This window comes from Nerophis lumbriciformis, linkage group LG22 (assembly GCF_033978685.3).
Source record: "Nerophis lumbriciformis linkage group LG22, RoL_Nlum_v2.1, whole genome shotgun sequence".
NCBI classification, from domain to species: Eukaryota; Metazoa; Chordata; class Actinopteri; order Syngnathiformes; family Syngnathidae; genus Nerophis; species Nerophis lumbriciformis.
This window is the reverse complement of record NC_084569.2, coordinates 8,944,959-8,960,168: the sequence shown is the minus strand read 5'-3', so window position 1 is coordinate 8,960,168 and position 15,210 is coordinate 8,944,959. Positions and strand designations below refer to the sequence as shown.

Below are 15,210 nucleotides of genomic sequence, written 5' to 3'. Positions count from 1 at the left end.
AAACACGTTGCAGGCATCAAATTCCAAATGAGCTAACATTTGCAAAAAATAACAAAGTTTTCCAGTTCCAACGTTAAATATCTTGTCTTTGCAGTCTATTCAATTGAATATAAGTTGAGAAGGATTTGCAAATCATTGTATTCTGGTTTTATTTACCATTTACACAACGTGTGTATTTGTACAGCCAGTTAACCTCTAAATGTCCTCCAATCAGCACAGACAATTGGTTATTTCTTGAACTTTAGAGAAATAATTTACAAACAGTAAACATGGTAGGGTACTCGGAGCTAGCAGCTACACAACAGCAAAGCACAATATGTAATAAATGCCCTTAGTATTGCAGTTTATAACATGACATTTGCCAATAGAAACAATGATTGAATAATTATGGTTGCATATTAGTTACTGCTTTATTACAAGCGAGTATCATTAAACAGGTCTGCAGTACCCGGAGGAGCGTAGATCAAAAAATGAAGAACTCCTAACTGGAGAAGCCAAACCATCAGTTTTTTTATTCCTCCTTTTCTGTCTCTGGGTGTGTGTGTGCTAAGTCAGGAGAGCACATCCTGACCATTTTGTGTAAGTGTCTGGAAAACAACTGCTTTAAGTCATCACTCGAATGTTGGCGTTGAGCTAGACGGGTAGTCTCTTCTCAAGGATAGGGTTATCACTTATGCATTCCGAAGTCCCAATTAGAGCCTCTTTTCCTACGAGAAGTGATCCAATCCACCTGCGAATGTCAAACTAAGGGGCCTTATACCTGAAATACCACTAATATAAACATTCACCATATGTAGAACATAATATGAGTTCATTAATCCACTTCAATATTAAGTAACAAACGTGTCCACATCATTCAACTTAGCGCTTAACCACTGGGCGTCGCCAAAAAAAATAATTACACCTTTACTACAACTTAAAGACAGCGTAAGTCCATTCCAGACTTTTAATAAAAAATACAGTAGGTTAGTGTTTTTCATACTTACCATTGTTCTCCGCAAAATAACAAAAGTATCATATCAGATCAGGGCATCATCAGTGTCAGCAAATACTCAAGACTCCAATATCGGTATCGTGTTGGTGTCAAGACTTGGTCCTGGGGTTTAGTTTTTCTCGAAGGCAACGGAAAGTTGGCTCGGGCGAGACGGGAATGAAGGTACATTTTTATTTAAACACTATAAATACAAAACGAGGAAGTAAACAAAAGGCGCGCACAATGGCGGAGAACAAACTATGAAACCAAACACTTGCACAAAGGCAAAAACTATGAACAACAAAAAAACACTAACTGTGGCAATAATAAACAAAACTTACTTGGCATGGATAAAAAGGAGCAGCGTGAACGATGGACATGAAAAAAGAGTCAGAAATGTGCAGAAGCATAAATGTGGGGATGTCACCAGAAAGACAAACTGAAAAACAATGAACTTAAATACTACAGACATGATTAACGGAAACAGGTGCGTGACTCAAAACGTGAAACAGGTGCGCGACGTGACAGGTGAAAACTAATGGGTTGCTATGGTGACAATAAAGCAATTTGATTAATGTACAAACAACAAAATGACTACGACTATTTTAAAAATGTTGATGTTCTTTTTCGCTGTATAATTGGTTCCTAACTTCTTTTGAGCGCATGTGAAATCATGCAATTTCCATGCCGTGGTCCTGGTTGTGCAGGTGGGACGCTAATCTAAGGTGTCAGGCTCAGCGTCCATGCAGGTCTCCCAGGGGTTCCTGGGCATGTGGGGCATGGAGATAAGGAGGAGCGCCACTCCGCTGAGGATGAGGAGGGTGAAGGCGGCGCAGGCGCAGGTGAAGGACCACGAGTAGTAGTACTCAATCCAGATGGTCTCGTCGCTGTCAATCATACGCTTGACGGACTGCCGCATAACCTCCACAGAGATGATGATGCAGAGGCCTATAAGCAGGATAAATAAGTTCAGTAGCTCCTATTTACAAATCCCAAAAGCAGTGAAGTTGGCACGATGTGTAAATGGTAAATGGTAATGGCATCAAAAACTGACATCGGTGTGTAAAGGATATCACCACACACTTCAGAAAACCCCTGTCAGTAACTACAGTTCGTCGCTGCATCTGTAAGTGCAAGTTAAAACTCTATTATGCAAAGCGAAAGCCATTTATCAACAACACCCAGAATCGCCGCCTGTCTTCACTGGACCCGAGCTCATCTAAGATGGACTGATGCAAAGTGGAAGAATGTTCTGTAGTCTGACGAGTCCACGTTTCAGATTATTTTTTGGAAACTGTGGTCGTCCTGTCCTCCGGAACAAAGAGGAAAAGAACCATCCGGACTGTTATAGGCGCAAAGTTGAAAAGCCAGCATGTGTGATGGTATGGGGGTGTATTAGTGCCCAAGACATGGGTAACTTACACATCTGTGAAGGCACCATTAATGCTGAAAGGTACATGCAGGTTTTGGAGCGAGCGAGCAACGTTATCATGGGCGCCCCTGCTTATTTTAGCAAGACAATGTTGAGATACATGCAGGTTTTGGAGCGAGCGAGCAACGTTATCATGGGCGCCCCTGCTTATTTTAAGCAAGACAATGCTGAGGTACATGCAGGTTTTGGAGCGAGCGAGCAACGTTATCATGGACGCCCCTGCTTATTTTAAGCAAAACAATGCTGAGGTACATACAGGTTTTGGAGCGAGCGAGCAACGTTATCATGGGCGCCCCTGCTTATTTTAAGCAAGACAATGCCGAGGTACATACAGGTTTTGGAGCGAGCGAGCAACGTTATCATGGGCGCCCCTGCTTATTTTAAGCAAGACAATGCCGAGGTACATGCAGGTTTTAGAGCGAGCAAGCAACGTTATCATGGATGCCCTTGCTTATTTTAAGCAAGACAATGCAGAGGTACATACAGGTTTTGGAGCGAGCGAGCAACGTTGTCATGGACGCCCCTGCTTATTTTAAGCAAGACAATGCCGAGGTACATACAGGTTTTGGAGCGAGCGAGCAACGTTATCATGGATGCCCCTGCTTATTTTAGCAAGACAATGCCGAGGTACATGCATGTTTTGGAGCGAGCAAGCAACGTTATCATGGGCGCCCCTGCTTATTTTAAGCAAGACAATGCTGAGGTACATGCAGGTTTTGGAGCGAGCGAGCAACGTTCTCATGGGCGCCCCTGCTTATTTTAAGCAAGACAATGCCGAGGTACATACAGGTTTTGGAGCGAGCGAGCAACGTTATCATGGACGCCCCTGCTTATTTTAGCAAGACAATGCCGAGGTACATACAGGTTTTGGAGCGAGCGAGCAACATTGTCAAGGGCGCCCCTGCTTATTTTAGCAAGACAATGCTGAGGTACATGCATGTTTTGGAGCGAGCGAGCAACGTTATCATGGACGCCCCTGCTTATTTTAGCAAGACAATGCCGAGGTACATGCAGGTTTTAGAGCGAGCAAGCAACGTTGTCATGGACGCCCCTGCTTATTTTAAGCAAGACAATGCCGAGGTACATACAGGTTTTGGAGCGAGCAAGCAACTTTATCATGGACGCCCCTGCTTATTTTAAGCAAGACAATGCCGAGGTAAATACAGGTTTTGGAGCGAGCGAGCAATGTTATCATGGGCGCCCCTGCTTATTTTAAGCAAGACAATGCTGAGGTACATGCATGTTTTGGAGCGAGCGAGCAACGTTATCATGGACGCCCCTGCTTATTTTAGCAAGACAATGCTGAGATACATACAGGTTTTGGAGCGAGCAAGCAACGATATCATGGGCGCCCCTGCTTATTTTAGCAAGACAATGCCGAGATACATGCAGGTTTTGGAGCGAGCAAGCAACGTTCTCATGGGTGCCCCTGCTTATTTTAAGGAAGACAATGCCGAGGTACATACAGGTTTTGGAGCGAGCGAGCAACGTTATCATGGACGCCCCTGCTTAATTTAAGCAAGACAATACCGAGGTACATACAGGTTTTGGAGCGAGCAAGCAACGATATCATGGGCGCCCCTGCTTATTTTAAGCAAGACAATGCCGAGGTACATACAGGTTTTGGAGCGAGCGAGCAACGTTGTCATGGACGCCCCTGCTTATTTTAGCAAGACAATGCCGAGGTACATACAGGTTTTGGAGCGAGCGAGCAACGTTGTCATGGACGCCCCTGCTTATTTTAGCAAGACAATGCCGAGGTACGTACAGGTTTTGGAGCGAGCGAGCAACGTTATCATGGGCGCCCCTGCTTATTTTAGCAAGACAATGCTGAGGTACATACAGGTTTTGGAGCGAGCGAGCAACGTTATCATGGATGCCCCTGCTTATTTTAGCAAGACAATGTCGAGGTACGTACAGGTTTTGGAGCGAGCAAGCAACGTTATCATGGACGCCCCTGCTTATTTTAGCAAGACAATGTTGAGATACATGCAGGTTTTGGAGCGAGCGAGCAACGTTATCATGGGCGCCCCTGCTTATTTTAGCAAGACAATGCTGAGGTACATGCATGTTTTGGAGCGAGCGAGCAACTTTGTCATGGACGCCCCTGCTTATTTTAAGCAAGACAATGCTGAGGTACATGCAGGTTTTGGAGCGAGCAAGCAACGATATCATGGGCGCCCCTGCTTATTTTAAACAAGACAATGCTGAGGTACATGCAGGTTTTGGAGCGAGCGAGCAACGTTATCATGGACGCCCCTGCTTATTTTAAGCAAAACAATGCTGAGGTACATACAGGTTTTGGAGCGAGCGAGCAACGTTATCATGGGTGCTCCTGCTTATTTTAAGCAAGACAATGCCGAGGTACATACAGGTTTTGGAGCGAGCGAGCAACGTTGTCATGGGCGCCCCTGCTTATTTTAGCAAGACAATGCCGAGGTACATACAGGTTTTGGAGCGAGCGAGCAACGTTATCATGGATGCCCCTGCTTATTTTAGCAAGACAATGCCGAGGTACGTACAGGTTTTGGAGCGAGCAAGCAACGATATCATGGACGCCCCTGCTTATTTTAAACAAGACAATGCAGAGGTACATACGGGTTTTGGAGCGAGCGATCAACGTTGTCATGGATGCCCCTGCTTATTTTAAGAAAGACAATGCTGAGGTACATGCAGGTTTTAGAGCAAGCAAGCAACGATATCATGGACGCCCCTGCTTATTTTAGCAAGACAATGCCGTGTTACTCAAGTTTCTCAGTTCGAACATTAAATATATTGTGTCTATTCAATTGAATATAAGTTGAAAAGGATTTGCAAATCATTGTATTCTGTTTTTATTTACCATTTACACAACGTGCCAACTTCACTGGTTTCGGGTTGTTTAGAATCATATAGCATTTCAAAACACATGGTGTGACAACGAGCACCTGCAAAGGCAAAGAACATCCCAGCAGGCCGCAGCAGATAGTCCCGCCCCTTCCCGAAGGAGAAGATGACACAGAGGGTCCCCAAGATCATGAAGAGTAGACTGAAAATGGCGATGGCCGCCGCAGAGATGTTGTACTCTGACAAAGAACAGCAGAGACTCCATGGTTAGGGAGAGCGGGCACACAAAAAAAAAACAAAAGGCAAATGCAATCCAGTGTGGCTCACTTAATTGAGTCATGACACACATAATTAGCCTTTAAATTAGCCCCGCGCTCAAAACAATTTGTACAAAGTAGCGATGGATCATTTGCATGACAGATAATGAGCTGCAGGCTCGGTGCAACAATAACACCAAAAGGACACGACAAAGTGGCCTTTTTTTTCGCCTTTGTTGAGAACCCTAACCGTGTGCAGGATTACTTTGACATGTTGCTTTCTCTCTCTCTGTCTGCAGTGACGAGGCGCCGGTGAGTGGAATTGAAAATATAAATTAAACAGGGACTGCAAGTCTGGCCAGAGGAGAAAAGTATATTGGATGAAGCCACCGCTTCTTCTTCATGCTGGTATGTACAGATAAGCTCCTATATAGTGATGGCCGTGCCAGAGCTTGAACCTACCTATGAGGGGCCGTTAGGGACATTATTCAGAATTGCCTCTTACATATACTACTGAAATGCTCGCACATAAACAACTGAAATTTTTTTCTCTCACACACAATACTGAAACATTCTTATACACACTACTGAAACACTCTTATACACACTACTGAAACACTCTTATACACACTACTGAAATGCTCTCACATAAACAACTGAAATCTTTTTCTCACACACACACTACTGAAACACTCTTATACACACTACTGAAACACTCTTATACACACTACTGAAATGCTCTCACATAAACAACTGAAATCTTTTTCTCACACACACACTACTGAAACACTCTTATACACACTACTGAAACACTCTTATACACACTACTGAAACACTCTTATACACTACTGAAATGCTCTCACATAAACAACTGAAATCTTTTCTCACACACACACTACTGAAATGCTCTCACATAAACAACTGAAATCTTTTCTCACACACACTACTGAAACACTCTTATACACACTACTGAAACACTTTTATACACACTACTGAAACACTCTTCTACACACTACTGAAACACTCTTATACACACTACTGAAATGCTCTCATATAAACAACTGAAATCTTTTTCTCACACACACTACTGAAACATTCTTATACACACTACTGAAACACTCTTATACACACTACTGAAACACTCTTATACACTACTGAAACACTCTTATACACTACTGAAATGCTCTCACATAAACAACTGGAATCTTTTTCTCACACACACACTACTGAAACACTCTTATACACACTACTGAAACACTCTTATACACACTACTGAAATGCTCTCACATAAGCAACTAAAATCTTTTTCTCACACACACACTACTGAAACACTCTTATACACACTACTGAAACGCTCTTATACACTCTACTGAAACACTATTATACACACTACTGAAACGCTCTTATACACACACTACTGAAATGCTCTCACATAAACAACTGAAATCTTTTTCTCACACACACACTTCTGAAACACTCTCATACACACTACTGAAACACTATTATACACACTACTGAAACACTCTTGTACACTAACCCTAACCAATCTGGCGCCCTAGGCAAGATTTTAGTGCCAACATTTGTGGCACTGGCGTGGCGCCCCCTGATGGACGGCGCCCTTAGCATTTGCCTATACGGCCTATGCCACGGGCCGGCCCTGCTTGTACACACTACTGAAACACTCTTATACACACTACTGAAACACTCTTATACACACTACTGAAACACTCTTATACACACTACTGAAATGCTCTCACATAAACAACTGAAATCTTTTTCTCACACACACTACTGAAACACTCTTATACACACTACTGAAACACTCTTATACGCACTACTGAAATGCTCTCACATAAACAACTGAAATCTTTTTCTCACACACACACTACTGAAACACTCTTATACACACTACTGAAATGCTCTCACATAAACAACTGGAATCTTTTTCTCAAACACACTACTGAAACACTCTTATACACTACTGAAACACTCTTATACACACAACTGAAACACTCTTATACACACTACTGAAATGCTCTCACATAAACAACTGAAATCTTTTTCTCACACACACACTACTGAAACACTCTTATACACTACTGAAATGCTCTCACATAAACAACTGGAATCTTTTTCTCAAACACACTACTGAAACACTCTTATACACTACTGAAACACTCTTATACACACAACTGAAACACTCTTACATACACTACTGAAATGCTCTCACATAAACAACTGAAATGTTTTTCTCTCACACACAATACTGAAACATTCTTATACACACTACTGAAACACTCTTATACACACTACTGAAATGCTCTCACATAAGCAACTAAAATCTTTTTCTCACACACACACTACTGAAACACTCTTATACACACTACTGAAACACTCTTATACACTCTACTGAAACACTATTATACACACTACTGAAACGCTCTTATACACACTACTGAAATGCTCTCACATAAACAACTGAAATCTTTTTCTCACACACACACTTCTGAAACACTCTCATACACACTACTGAAACACTATTATACACACTACTGAAACACTCTTATACACACTACTGAAACGCTCTTATACACACTACTGAAACACTCTTATACACACTACTGAAATGCTCTCACATAAACAACTGAAATGTTTTTCTCTCACACACAATACTGAAACACTCTTATACACAGTACTGAAACACTCTTATACACACTACTGAAACACTTTTATACACACTACTGAAACACTCTTCTACACACTACTGAAACACTCTTATACACACTACTGAAATGCTCTCATATAAACAACTGAAATCTTTTTCTCACACACACTACTGAAACACTCTTATACACACTACTGAAACACTATTATACACACTACTGAAACACTCTTATACACACTACTGAAACACTCTAATATACACTACTGAAATGCTCTCACATAAACAACTGAAATCTTTTTCTCACACACACACTACTGAAACACTCTTATACACACTACTGAAACACTCTTTTACACACTACTGAAATGCTCTCACATAAACAACTGAAACTTTTTTCTCACACACACTACTGAAACACTCTTATACACACTACTGAAACACTATTATACACACTACTGAAACACTCTTATACGCACTACTGAAACACTATTATACACACTTCTGAAACGCTCTTATACACACTACTGAAACACTCTTATACACTACTGAAACACTATTATACACACTACTGAAACACTCTTATACACACTACTGAAATGCTCTCACATAAACAACTGAAATCTTTTTCTCACACACACTACTGAAACACTCTTATACACACTACTGAAACACTCTTATACACGCTACTGAAACACTCTTATTCACACTACTGAAATACTCTCACATAAACAACTGAAATCTTTTTCTCACACACACTCTACTAAAACACTCTTATACACACTACTGAAATGCTCTCACATAAACAACTGAAATATTTTTCTCACACACACACTACTGAAACACTCTTATACACTACTGAAACACTCTTATACACACTACTGAAACACTCTTATACACACTACTGACACACTCTTATACACACTACTGAAATGCTCTCACATAAACAACTGAAATCTTTTTCTCACACACACACTACTGAAACACTCTTATACACACTACTGAACCACTCTTATACACACTACTGAAACACTCTTATACACACTACTGAAACACTCTTATACACATTACTGAAATGCTCTCACATAAACAACTGAAATCTTTTTCTCACACACACACACACTACGGAAACACTCTTATATACTCTACTGAAACACTATTATACACACTACTGAAACACTCTTTTACACACTACTGAAACACTCTTATACACACTACTGAAACACTCTTATACGCACTACTGAAACACTCTTATGCACACTACTGAAACACTCTTATACACACTACTGAAATGCTCTCACATAAACAACTGAAATCTTTTTCTCACACACACACTACTGAAACACTCTTATACACACTACTGAAACACTATTATACACCCTACTGAAATGCTCTTACATACACTACTGAAATGCTCTCACATAAACAACTAAAATGTTTTTCTCCCACACACCCTACTGAAACACTCTTATAGCATTTCAGTAATGTGTGTAAGAGTGTTTCAGTAGTGTGTATAAGAGTGTTTCAGTAGTGAGTGTGAGAGAAAAACATTTCAGTTGTTTATGTGAGAGCATTTCAGTAGTGTATGTAAGAGGTCATTCTGAATAATGTCCCTAACGGCCCCTCATACCTACCCTTCTGGGTCTTGACTTCGAAAACTTCCGCTTCTTCTCCCGACGTAAAATGTTTGAAGTAGGAGCAGTTTTTTGCTGCAGTAGAAGAAAAGAGGAGAGAAAGAAAGTAAAAGAAGTTAGAAATGCATTCCCGTCTCCATGTTAGCTACCTCTCTTTGTTTATAATGTTTATTTTCTGCTGGAACTACTCTCTATTTTATTTTATGCTGCAGCTGTTACATATACTGTAATATTGTACATGTAATCGTTATATATTGTATATACTGGTGTTGTCCCGATACCAATATTTTGGTACTGGTACCAAAATTATTTCGATTCTTTTCGGTACTTTTCTAAACAAAAGGGAACCACAAAAAATGGCATTATTGGCTTTATTTTAACAAAAAAATCTTAGGGTACATTGAACATATGTTTATTATTGCAAGTTTGTCCTTAAATAAAATAGTGAACATACAAGACAACTTGTCTTTTAGTAGTAAGTAAACAAACAAAGGCTCCTAATTAGTCTGCTGACATATGCAGTAACATATTGTGTCATTTATACACCTATTATTTTGTCAACATTATTAAGGACAAATGGTAGAAAATGAATTATTAATCTACTTGTTCATTTACTGTTAATATCTGCTTACTTTCTCTTTTAACATGTTCTATCTACACTTCTGTTCAAATGTAATAATCACTTATTCTTCTCTTCTTTGATACTTTACATTAGTTTTGGATGATACCACATATTTGGGTATCAATCCGATACCAAGTAGTTACAGGATCATACATTGGTCATATTCAAAGTCCACATGTGTCCAGGGACATATTTCCTGAGTTTATAAACATAATATAAATGTAAAAATAACAAAAGAAGATGTTGTGATGCCAAAAAATGTTGACGTAATCATGGTAGTATCGACTAGATACGCTCCTGTACTTGGTATCATTACAGTGGATGTTAGGTGTAGATCCACCAATGGCGTTTGTTTACATTTTGACGCCGGTGAGCTACGGTGTGTAGTGACGCGTGTTTAGCTATTTCTTGTCCTGCAGTGATAATGATACTTGTAAAAAAAATTAATTTATTTGTCGCCATGGAGGTGAGGATTAGTGATTTAGATGCTGCAGACTGGGGCTGGACTTTAGCCGCTAGCTAGCCATGTCTTAATAACCTTTTAAGGCCCAAGCTGTTTGTTTACATGCTTTTTTTTAAGTTCTCTTTGCTATTTGGGCTTATTGGACCCTAATTAGAATAAAAACTAAAAATCACCTTTTGATATGATGTACTTAGTCCATAAGTACACAAATGTGTACTTCATGTGTAGTGACATGCAAAATTAATTTTTTACGCTTTTTTTTTCCAAATTCCATTGTATGTTATACTCTTCTGACACCACCAGATGGCAGTATAAGTGTCCACATCAGTGGCCATAAGACCCCAATTCAGTAGTGTACACAATTTTGGAAATAAAAGCTAAAAGGTGCTGTCCACGCATGTGGCCACTAAGCCTTTAGAGGTTAAAGCACCTCTTCCTGAGGGCGTTTCGGTGTTATAACTTCACATTTATCTTTAGTTTTTTTTAAGCCAAAATGCGTCCGTTCTCCCTTTTCTGTCTACACACTGTGTCTGCTTGTAAGTACTCCGTGATTGTGCGCTGCCGAACATGCTCGTCTGCTCGTAAACCAGCAATGACAGGACGTGACGGCGGGGGGTGTTGACTTTTCAGAGGCGGTATAGTACCGAATGTGATTCATTAGTATCGCGGTATTATACTAATACCGGCATACCGTACAACCCTAATGTTGTATTGATACCACGCTAGCAACGCCCACACACACCCACTGCCACAAATAGATTGCCAATCCCCCTAATATTAACATTGCTGTATGTATACTTTTGACCCAGCACATTTGCTCACATTTTCAGTAGACCCATAATAAATTCATAAAAGAAGCAAACTTCATGAATGTTTTTTGTGACCAACAAGTATGTGCTCCAATCACTCTATCACAAAAAAACAAGAGTTGTAGAAATGATTGGAAACTCAAGACAGCCATGACATTATGTCCTTTAAGCATTTAAGAAGCATTTAAGTCCCATCTTAAAACTCATTTTGTATACTCTAGCCCAGGGGTGCTCACACTTTTTCTGCAGGCGAGCTACTTTTCAATTAATCAAGTCGTGTCATATATATAATTTATAGTTACTTATTTATGAAATATATGTTTTTGTTAACAAGTTAAAGGTGTTTAATGATAATACAAGCATGTTTAACACACATAGTTAATATTGTTAATAAATTAAAGGTGTTTCATGATAATACAAGAATGTTTAACACACATAGTTAATATTGTTAATAAATTAAAGGTGTTTAATGATAATACAAGAATGTTTAACACATATAGTTAATATTGTTAACAACTTAAAGGTGGTTAAAGATAATACAAGCATGTTTAACACATATAGTTAATATTGTTAATAAGTTAAAGGTGTTTAAAGATAATACAAGCATGTTTAACACATATAGTTAATATTGTTAACAAGTTAAAGGTGTTTAAAGATAATACAAGCATGTTTAACACATATAGTTAATATTGTTAACAACTTAAAGGTGGTTAATGATAATACAAGCATGTTTAACACATATAGTTAATATTGTTAACAACTTAAAGGTGTTTAAAGATAATACAAGCATGTTTAACACATATAGTTAATATTGTTAATAAGTTAAAGGTGTTTAAAGATAATACAAGCATGTTTAACACATATAGATTCCTTTCTTTCATGAAGACAAGAATATAAGTTGGTGTATTACCTGATTCTGATGACTTGCATTGATTGGAATCAGACAGTGGTGATGATAACGTCCGCATTTTCGAATGGAGGAGAAAAAAAGTCCTCTTTTCTGTCCAATACCACATGAACGTGGTTGGTTTTTGGCATCTTATTTGTCCAGCTTCCGTACTCCTTTGTATACACTTTACAAGAAATACATTGTCGGCAAACTCCGTAGCTTGCTAGCTTGTGCACGCCAGCTTTCTGAGACTCTTATTTTGGTAGCGCAGGCAGGATGAAGCAGAGCTTTTATTGTGCAACTGTGCAGTCGGTCTTTGGAGTTTTGACGACAGGTACGGCGCCAGAGTCTGTTGAAATAAAGTGTTTCTCGCCTTCCAGTCGGTAATTTTAATGAGCTGGCAGCAGCCAGCGTCATCTCAGAAGACCCTCGGGTGCCATGAATGTCAATCAAGTGACGAAAGTGACGTCATAGTGAAGATTTATGATCGCTCATTTTTAGGACTATTTTTTTTAATGACTGGCTGGTGATCGACTGACACACCCTCCATGGTCGACCGGTAGCTCGTGATCGACGTAATGACCACCCCTGCTCTAGCCTTTAAATAGACCCCCCTTTTAGACCAGTTGATCTGCCGTTTCTTTTCTGCTCTTCGTGGAGAGAGGGGGGGGGGGGGGAGCACTGATTGTGGCGAAAAACAGGCATAAGTAGCTCTCTGATTAGTGCCCGGGAGCAGGTGAGCGTCCCCAAACACTAATCAGAGGCAGGTGAAACTAATCAGCACCCATAATGCATATGTTCTTGGACTGCACTTAAATGTAGAGTATATGTAGAATATATTTATATTATTTATATATTATGTTGGCCCTGCAATGAGGTGGCGACTTGTCCAGGGTGTACCCCGCCTTCCGCCCGATTGTAGCTGAGATAGGCTCCAGCGCCCCCCGCGACCCCAAAGGGAATAAGCGGTAGAAAAAATGGATGGATGGATGGATATTATATATACAATATATTATACAAACGTATATATTATATTATTTATTATTATTCTTGTCCATTGTGAACGAACTGTGGTGCTGAATTTCCCCCAGGGATCAATAAAGTACTTTCTATTCTATTCTATTCTATTCTATTCTATTATATTCTATTCTATGACAACTAAAACACAAACCCAGAGGTGCTGAAAATAGAACTGAGGGAGTGAAAAACTAAACAAATCATGATCCGGGCAACGGATCATGACAGTTACCAAGTTTTTAGCAAATAAATGACGCGTAAAATAAGTAAAACACGTTCTGACAACGAAATTGCGTTTGTGTCAAAATATTGCATACTTGCCAACCCTCCCGGATTTTACGGGAGACTCCCGAAATTCAGCGCCTCTCCCGAAAACCTCCCGGGACAAATTTTCTCCCAAAAATCTCCCGAAATTCAGGCGGAGCTGGAGGCTACGTGTTGACAGCCTGTTCACACGTCCGCTTTCCCACAATATAAACAGTTAATGATGGAGGGCGAGTTCTTGGTTTCTTATGTGGGTTTATTGTTAGGCAGTTTCATTAACGTCCTCCCAGCACGGTAACAACACACAACAACAGTAGTCAAGTTTTTGTCTACCGTAAAGCAGTTCGTCTGCCGTAAACAGCAATGTTGTGACACTTTTAAACAGGACAATACTGCCATCTACTGTACATGCATATGTGACCCACCCATAATGTGTCACATTTTTGTGTTGATTTATTTATTTTATTTTGTGGTTTGAATTCGTTTTTGGAGCTGTCATTACACATTTATCAGTATTCACATTGGTCAGTAGGGGGCAGTAGGGCGTTTCTTCCCAATTGAATGCTATCACCTGCAGACCGGAAGTGTCTTGTCATTCTGATGAGCGCGACCAGTCTGTGAACAATTGAAACGTCCTGTGTGCTTTTTCCTCCTGTATAACAGGTTAGTTTTGGTGAATCAACTCACTGAATAATATCCATGTGATCTTTATAAGTTTAAGTACACATTCTGATGGTGGAGCCTAACTCTAAAGTGGTTGTGAGTTGTAGTTTGTATTTGTGAATGAATCCAGTGCACAGCTGCAGTAATCAATACAAAAAAGCGACTTGAGTGCGCAATGTTTATATAGGAACTTCTGATCCTCTTAACCACGCTCCCAACCACGCCCCCCGACCACGACCCCCCCCCACACCTCCCGAAATCGGAGGTCTCACGGTTGGCAAGTATGAAATATTGAGTCTTTTTTTTTTTTTAAGAGTTAATTGAAATTATTTAAGAGAGTAATAATGTGATTAATCATGATTAATCCAGATTCAAAACTGTTAATAAACTGATTAAAGAAATTAATCATTTTAAATTAATTAAATGTTTTTTCTCTATCCTATAAAATGTTGATTTCTTTTAAAATGTGGATTTTTTTAAATTATGAATTCAACGTCATCCTCTCACAATATTATGTCAGACCCACTCGACATCCATTGCATTCGGTCTCCCCGAGAGAGGGGGTTAGGGGGGGTCACCCACATATGCGGTCCTCTCCAAGGTTTCTCATAGTCATTCACATTGACGTCCCACTGGGGTGAGTTTTTCCTTGCCCTTATGTGGGCTCTGTACCGAGGATGTGGTTGTGGCTTGTGCAGC

General features: G+C 39.9%; 1 protein-coding gene across 1 annotated transcript in view; it reads right to left on the bottom strand.

The window, feature by feature from the left end:
- Positions 1–1,611: 1,611 nt before the first annotated feature.
- cacng1b (calcium channel, voltage-dependent, gamma subunit 1b) overlaps positions 1,612–15,210 on the bottom strand; it is a 59,173-nt gene continuing 45,574 nt past the window's right edge. The window contains exons 3-5 of the mRNA XM_061973452.2: positions 9,785–9,859; positions 5,333–5,470; positions 1,612–1,921 (exon numbers count right to left, since the gene is read on the bottom strand). Of these exons, the coding sequence (XP_061829436.1) occupies positions 1,689–1,921; positions 5,333–5,470; positions 9,785–9,859 (446 nt within the window). The 3' untranslated portion in view covers positions 1,612–1,688. The remainder of the gene's footprint in view (positions 1,922–5,332; positions 5,471–9,784; positions 9,860–15,210) is intronic.